The following is a 7,786-nucleotide window of genomic DNA, read 5'->3' as shown; positions in this document are numbered from 1 at the left end:
AGCCTATATATCCACAGTAGATACAGAATCTTGGAAGTTTTTGGTATTACAAGATCATAGGGGGACTCTCTAGGGATACTCCCAAGTGTACTCCCCCTCACAATGACAAGGCCATTTTGGTCTTTTCACAGTTTTGTCAGATAGGCGGGGAATAGCGCTCCTTGTTTCATTCTTCCTAGTCCCGTCCCTGTAATGAAACCCTTGAGAGGTTGAGTATCACTTTCCATCTGGCCATACAATAGGTGAGGGTAAGCTTCCGCACAAGCATTAATTTTGTCAGCAGTTATTCCTCTAGAAACTATCTTCCTCCTCGGTGACTGGTATTCCCGTGCGAGTTCTACTAAGGATACGAATTCTTCCCGGAGGATTTTAGGATTAACCTAACAGCTTCTTCATCTGAGAAGATTAGTGGAATTTGGTAGTTTTCTGGAGACCTTGTCTTGTGAGGGGAGTACACTTGGGAGTATCCTAGGGAGTCCTTATAAAGACCAAGACATCTAAAAAGAATAAATAATTTGCGGAGTCATCTCTACCTGGATTTCACAATTAAAACTAAGTTGGAGTAAGCTTGTGCTTTGGCAGAGAGTACAGATATCGGTATAATCATATGACCTCATTAATTTGATTTTACAACCATAACAAAATACAACTCTATTTACCTAAGAAAAACTGGGGTAGATACGTCAACATGTGCTTACATCAAGTATTCTATTCCAATAATTTATACCAATGTAGAAAATGAGGAATAGATAGGCAAGAAAATAGAAATAATTACCCATAGTTATATGATTATGTTATTCTCAGTAAGATAAATATACATAATTATTTTACAACCAAAAGTAAATATTCAAATTTCATAACAACTTCCTAATCATACTTTGTTTGTTGCTCTAAACTTCAACGAGTGTGCTTATACCAGGATAACAATATTGGGGACCTATATCAAGTAGAGATCTTAAAACACCAGTTACACCATCAAGTTCTTGCCAATTATTACTTCGAGGATATAGATGTTTCTTGAAGTTTAAGAAAAATCTCTGACCGTCAAAGAACATAGGATGAGCCTAAAGTTCAGGATTCCTCTCCGTTTCTATCACATCCTTTCTCTTAATTTCCCACTTTTTGTTTTCATAATCGTAGAGTACCCAAGTTACTATTTCATATTCTGGGGTAACGACAACAAGATTAATTTCATCATCACTCCAAGCCAAACAGAAGTCCACCAGACCTAGGCTATTCCTTCTTCCATTTCACGTTCATGCCTGGTTATACCTCCCAACATTTCAAATACACTCTTTGGTATTTCAATCATTCTACTCTCTTCTTTTTCCAAATTAAATGCAAAAATAAATCCTTTTCTAATTAACCAATGTATAGTCCCTCGAAAGCAAACAGGATTATAAATTGTGTGGTACTCCGGTGAGTCATTAAGGTGGCTTATCCTCGTAGACTTACGGCAATCTCTCCAAAACCCTTTAAAAATCTTAAACCCAAAAGCCTGTCTTTACTGAAACCACGCAAACCACAGTGTAGTGATAATCGAGAGAGGAGGATGAAGAGGAAGTTGGGACTAACCCGAAACTACAAATCTCAAGTTTGTAAGGACATGTAATAAAAAAAAATTCTTAGTTAAAGGGTTGAAAATGCACAATGTTAATATGGACGCATACCTTTTTGATATGTATGTTCTGAGCTTAACCAAAAGAAGGCCATGACAACTAGCTTCAATGACTGAGAAATGAACCTCTTCACCCAGAGAAATAGTGGTTTCAGTAAGGAGACTGGGTGAAGAGCGATCAGAGATAGGTGAAGGACATCTCCAGGTTGAGTTGGACCTTCCGAGAAGATATTACAAGCATGGTAGGGAGTGGTTTGAAGACTAATACTAGTATGTTTGTTAATAAAGAAAGGATCAGAGATGAGGGAATACCATCTATTGTTGATAACTTTCAACCTACCGAGATCTTTTGAAGGAAGTCGTATTAGAATATCACCAAGAAGATTGTTGTCTAGTTTTCTATGACTGTTGTTGTTGTTGTTGTTGCCGTTGGCTTAATAACACAATAATCATCTGCACAAAAAGAGAAGAAAAAACAAAATATTAAATTTTTAAGTTCTCTAAACAAACAATGAATTGAAATCTATAGACCAATACTCTGTTCTTCTTTGACCATTTGATGAATAATAATCTAGAAACCAATTACAATGAATTCAAACCTAGAATCCATTAGTTATTGTGGTTTTCAGATACAAAATTTAGGTCATTCTCTTCAAAAAACTACCAAGACTAGACCATATTGAAAAACAATCAAACCCCCAAGTACCCACTACCCAGTGAAACACATGAAAAATAGTACTAGTATAACACAAAACCCCATTGTAGATATTCTAAAACCCTTGAGAAGTGAGCTCGATGAAACAACCGATCCCTCGTTTCATTCGGCGGCGGCCTTTTCATTTTTTTCTCTAGTTCTTCTCACTCTAGTTGTTGCATTTGCTTATATATAATTCGCACTCCTTCACGAAGTGACCAAAATACTTGGAGATAAATGTATAGTTCTTTTTAAGATTGGATCTTCGTCACTAAATACTACTACATATAAATAATTAAATTAAGTCCACCGTCATAGATTCAAAATTAAATAAAATTAATTATTTAACTCACTACAGTAATTACAACTATAAGTAAATACTCAACTATCATAATAACTTCCTAATCAAACTTTAGTTACTGCTCTAAACCTCAACAAGAGTGCTTATACAAGGAAACCAATATCTGGGACCTGTAACACATAGAGATCTTGAAACGCCAGTTACAACATCGTGTTCATAAAAATTATATAACCAATTATAGCTAGTGCTTATGAAATTTAAGAAAAATCTCCGACCATCAAAAAACATGGGTTTAATAACAAAATCAAGATACCTCTCCATTTTTATCTCGTCCTTTCTCTTAATTTCCCACTTATTGTTTCCATAATCATAAAGTACCCAAGTTATTATTTCATATTCTGGGGTAACCACCACAAGATTAATTTCATCTTCTACAACTCCAAGCCAAGTACAAGACCACCAATCTGCATTCGGTACCACCATTTCAAATACATTTTTTGGTATTTCGATCAACCTACTCTCTTCTTTATCCAAATTGAATGCAATAATATATCTACTTTTAGTTAACCAATGTATAATCCCTCGAAAGCAAACAGGATTCAAAACTGGGAAACCCCCTTTCAAGCCATTACCATAGCTTATCCTCGTAGACTTGTTGCAATCTCTCCAATTCCTCTCCTTCGGCATGAAAATCTTAAATCCAAAATCAATCTTATCTGTTACCAAGCAAACCACACTATAGTGATTATAGTCATGCGGAGGGGATGCAGAAGTTGGCCCAAAGACTAACCCGAATTCACAAGCTATTCGATTGCTAGGATATGGAATAACTTTTTTTTTCTTGGTTAAAGGGTTGAAAATGCACAATTTTGATGTGTCCCCGCCGCACTGTTTAGGTTTGTTCGTTTTGAAATTAACCAAAAGAAGGCCATGACAACTAGCATGCACGAGTGGTGAATCGCCTAAATAAATGGTGGATCGCCTAAATAAACTGGGCAGAGGGTGTAGAGATAGTTGAATGATACATCGAGGATTTGGGTATTGGAGAAAGAAATTATGAGCATCCCGAGTGGTTTGAAGACTACACGTAGTATGTTTGTTTATAAAGAAAGGATCAGATATCAAAGAATACCATCTTTTGTTGATAACTTTCAATCTACCTACAACTTTTGCAGGTAGTCGTGTTAGAATCTCACCGAGAAGATTGTTGTCTAGGTTTTCTATCACTGTTGTTGTTGTTGGCATAGTATAGTGATCATCTGCACACAAAGAGGAGAAAGAGAGAGAAACTTAAAAACTGGCTGTGAAAGAACACACTAATTATTTATTGTGATAGTATCAATTATCATCATGCATAATAAATACAATTTCTATTGTTTAGGGTTTCCACATTGGTATGTATGAAGAGGGGCAAAGATGAAGTTTTTAAGATATCCAAAACAAACAATGGATTGAAATCTAGAAACCAATACCAATTGAATATTATTAATCACGTCTCAAATTCATCTTTTCCAGAATAAAATAGTTATTGTGGTTTTCAAATACAAAATTAGTTATTTCTCTATAAACCTAGCATCCTCAATTGAAAACCCTAAACTAGACCCAATTGAAAAACTATCAAAACCCTCCTACCCAATGAATCTTGACCCAAAGTACATGAACAATCAAACCCCAATTACAGAAATCTAGAGAGAGAGAGAGAATGATGAGTAAGTAGGTTACCTCTTCTCGTGTGGTGTCGCTTCAAGGTGGTCATTCTGCCGTTAATGAAAGTAGTTTCCCCCTCGCCGGCCGGCCGGGCGGCCTCTTTATATACAATCTGTTTCTAAAAATTTCGAATTCCCTTCGGTTTTGTAGTACTTACTAGGTATAGAAACTCTATGTCGGTAGCCCCTACTTCTGGCTAGATTCCTTTTTTGACCCTCTTATTTCACCCTACTTTCTGACTATCTTTCTTTCTAACCCCCTTCTTTTTTTAGTTTAAATAAGATTATGTTTTATTATTTACTTTTCAAAGAAGTTGTAAATTACAAAATATTCATTTTGATAGGTACTCATGATCTGGTCAACGGATAAGTTAGTAAAAGCTTTTGCTTGTGTTGCCCCCTCTTATTCAACCAAGACGACCGAGCTCTCTTTGTTACTTGCTTGTGGCTCCTACTAACTCAATTTGATTTGGACAACTAAATCGGGCTCACCAGATCGGGTTTCGTGGAAATGAATCTAACCTTACGTATTCCTTCCTCCAAGTTTGATTTCTCTCTTTAAAACCTAAAACTTATTCGAGATAAGAACTAAAACAATAGCCCCTTGTTAAAGAGGAGTTTGTCATGTTAGGAAAATCATTTGGAGTTCACCCGTTTTGGTTTGTTGTCAAATTTGTGGCCATCCAACTCAAAACCAATTGGCAATGAGTGGAGAGGACCTGTACTTTATATTCTTGGTTGCTAGTTACCCATTCTTCTATGTGGGACTATTCTCACAGTTTGTGCATCAGCTTTTTTTATATTACCTTCATCTTGTTCCTAAGAAATCATCTCGATGTGGATTTCATAATTAAAGACCGTGCTTTCTTAAGGAATACAAATATTGGTATAATCATGCAAATATTAGTATAACCGAAAGACCTCACTAATTTGGTTCTTAATTAATCAAACTGCTTAAAACAGTAACAATCTACAATTCGATAATCCTACCCTCTTTACCTCCCTCCATTTGGAATACGCTGTTCGGTATTTTAATAATCCTGCCCTCTTCTTTATCCAAATGGAATACAATAATATATCTGTTTTTGGTTAACCAATGTGTTATCACTCGAAAGCAAACAGGTTTATGAGTTATGCTATACTTGAAGCGATTATAGTAGCTTATCCTCGTAGACTTATTGCAATCTCTCCAACGCCCTTTCTTCGGCATGAAAATTATAAACTCAAAAGCCTTCTTTGCTAATACCAAGCACACCACACAATTGATTATAATAATATGGAGAGGATTTAGAAGTTGGCCCAAAGACTAACCCGAATTTAATTTAGACTCAGAAGGGAGATGAAATAAAAAAAAATCTTGGTCAAAGGGTTGTTGTTGTTATTGAGGCGTCTCAAGAGTCATTCTGCTGTTAATGAGGGTGGTGGTGATCTATTGAACCCCCCTTGGATGAGAGCAGAAAGAAGGAACTAGGAAGATGGTGGTGTGCTTTAACTTCGAGTGCCTTCTTTAAAACAACTAGGGTACTAGGGGGCATCCAAAGTGTTCGGAAAACCTTTGTTTGTGGCCTTATGGGACATTCTCGTTTTGAGTTCAAAAATTAACTTGTTTGGTCGTTCCATCCTTAATTTTCACCTTCGTGACCACTACAACTGCGCTTCCAGCCACCACCACCACCATTCATTATCTTCATCTCTCCTCCCCTTCTTTTTCTCTTTCTTCCCTCGTGTCTCTTTACATCCCAAACGAAAAGATGATCCCCATTTCGGAGACCTTTTGTTGGTGATGGGGATGATTATTCCCTTTAATGTGCAATGCAGTGATCTCATCGAGACCTTCTAGAAGGTTGTTCAGAGTACTCTCCACACTCTCAATGTTAGCCTTATAATTCCTTTTGTGTGCTAACTTGAATCATTAAATCCGAATATTTTCTCATTTGCTATTTGTCAACCATCAAGTAAAGCGAACCAATCACTTTTGGAGAAGGAACATTATGTGAGAGGCGGTTTAGGATGAGGAGGTTTAGGATGGTCATAGGCGGTTTGTGCAATTGGAGGCGGTTTCAATTGGAAATTGGTTTCCAATTTGTAGCCTAGGCGGTTTGATTTGTGATTGATAAGTCGGCTTATACTATTATATAAATAGGGGGTCTTGAGTCCAATAAAAAACACACCAACACAAGCAACAACAACTCTTCTTTAGAGAGAGCTAGAGAGAGAGCAAGAGTGAGAGAAATTTTTTCATAGTTTTTTGAGCGGTGTTAAATTTCTCGGTCGTCGAAGATTTAGTATAGAAGGTTATTACTATACGGTACCATCTTGGGACGAACTTGCGGGTTGTGTGAGTCGTCTTCATATATCCTTCAATAAAGATTTCTTGTTCGCCCGAGGACGTAGGCTTTAAAGCCGAACCTCGTTAAATTCTGTTCGCATATTTGTTTTTGACTTAGCTTTTCGATTAACCTTCATAGTCGGATCAATTTCTAGGATAGGTTCGATAGCTTCCGCGACTTTTAGTTATAACAATTGGTACCAGAGCCTTGTTGAGATTGAACGAAGAGAAGATGGGATCGAGAAGTGGTACGGTCAAAGCAGGGAAATATGAGATAGAGAAGTTCAATGGGAAAAACGATTTTTCTTATTGGCGGATGCAGATGAAGAATCTGTTAATCTCGCAGAAATTACACAAGACGTTGACGGGAAAGAAACCATGAGATATGTCAGATGAGGATTGGGAGGAGTTAGATCTCGAAGCACGGGCTACCATTATGTTGTGTCTTGAGAGGGACGTGGCGTTCCTAGTAGACGAAGAAACAACGGCGGCGGGTGTGTGGTTAAAATTAGAAAGCAGTTTCATGACGAAAACTTTAACGAATCGGGTCTACTTAAAATCCAAATTATTCACATGTAGAATGGAAGAGGGTTCTTCTATTCAGGAATATGTGAATAGGTTTGACAGGATTATCTCAGATTTGAAGGATATTGATGTTAAGGTTGAGGATGAGGACCAAGCCCTCATATTGTTACTTTCATTACCTAAATCCTATGAGAATCTTGTTCAAACTTTGATGCTTGTTGGTGATAGTCTAACCATGGAAGAGACGAGAAATTCGCTATTAGCGGATGACCTTCGTAAGGTTGCTACTAGCAGTATGGCGTCGGGTGGAGTAGACAAAGAACAAGCACAAGGGTTGTTTGTAACGAGGGGGAGGAGTAATGAAAGGGGAAAGGGAAAGGGCGGGAAATCTAGATCCAAATCTAGAGGCTCTTTCAAGAAAACGTGCTTTAGTTGTGGTGAGCTTGGCCACTTTAAAGCGGCTTGTCCAAAGAGAAAGTTGAAGCAAAAGAACGAAGGCTACAAGGAGAAACAAGAGATGCAAGAGGCGGGATATGTGTCAGAAGAGGCGGACGAATGTTTCTCGGTGACAGAGGTGTCTGAGAAGATCTTCGATAAGTGGATGTTTGATTCA

At 37.4% G+C, this 7,786-nt stretch overlaps 1 protein-coding gene across 1 annotated transcript; it reads right to left on the bottom strand.

Annotated features, from left to right (window-relative positions):
* Positions 1–764: 764 nt before the first annotated feature.
* Positions 765–4,433, bottom strand: LOC147551232 (F-box/LRR-repeat/kelch-repeat protein At2g27520-like). Its single transcript, XM_086672069.1, has 3 exons — positions 4,336–4,433; positions 2,927–3,872; positions 765–2,071 (listed from the first exon to the last, which is right to left on the bottom strand). The coding sequence occupies exons 1-3, from the start codon at positions 4,367–4,369 to the stop codon at positions 2,068–2,070; spliced, it is 984 nt and encodes a 327-aa protein (XP_086528195.1). The 5' UTR covers positions 4,370–4,433; the 3' UTR covers positions 765–2,067.
* Between the last annotated feature and the right edge of the window lie 3,353 nt (positions 4,434–7,786).

Source organism: Eschscholzia californica, unplaced genomic scaffold, assembly GCF_041429995.1.
Source record: "Eschscholzia californica isolate CP2 unplaced genomic scaffold, dmEscCali1.0.p SCAF_3, whole genome shotgun sequence".
Lineage (NCBI taxonomy): Eukaryota > Viridiplantae > Streptophyta > Magnoliopsida > Ranunculales > Papaveraceae > Eschscholzia > Eschscholzia californica.
The sequence above is the reverse complement of the archived record's forward strand: the minus strand, read 5'-3'. Positions and strand labels throughout refer to the sequence as shown.

What these genes read in the sequence shown, in the direction of transcription:
- LOC147551232 (XM_086672069.1), bottom strand. Translation starts at nt 4,369, where the DNA reads ATGACCACCTTGAAGCGACACCACACGAGAAGAG. An exon ending in GCGACACCACACGAGAAGAG is followed by an intron (nt 3,873 to 4,335) that starts GTAACCTACTTA and finishes CTTTGTGTGCAG; the next exon opens with ATGATCACTATACTATGCCA.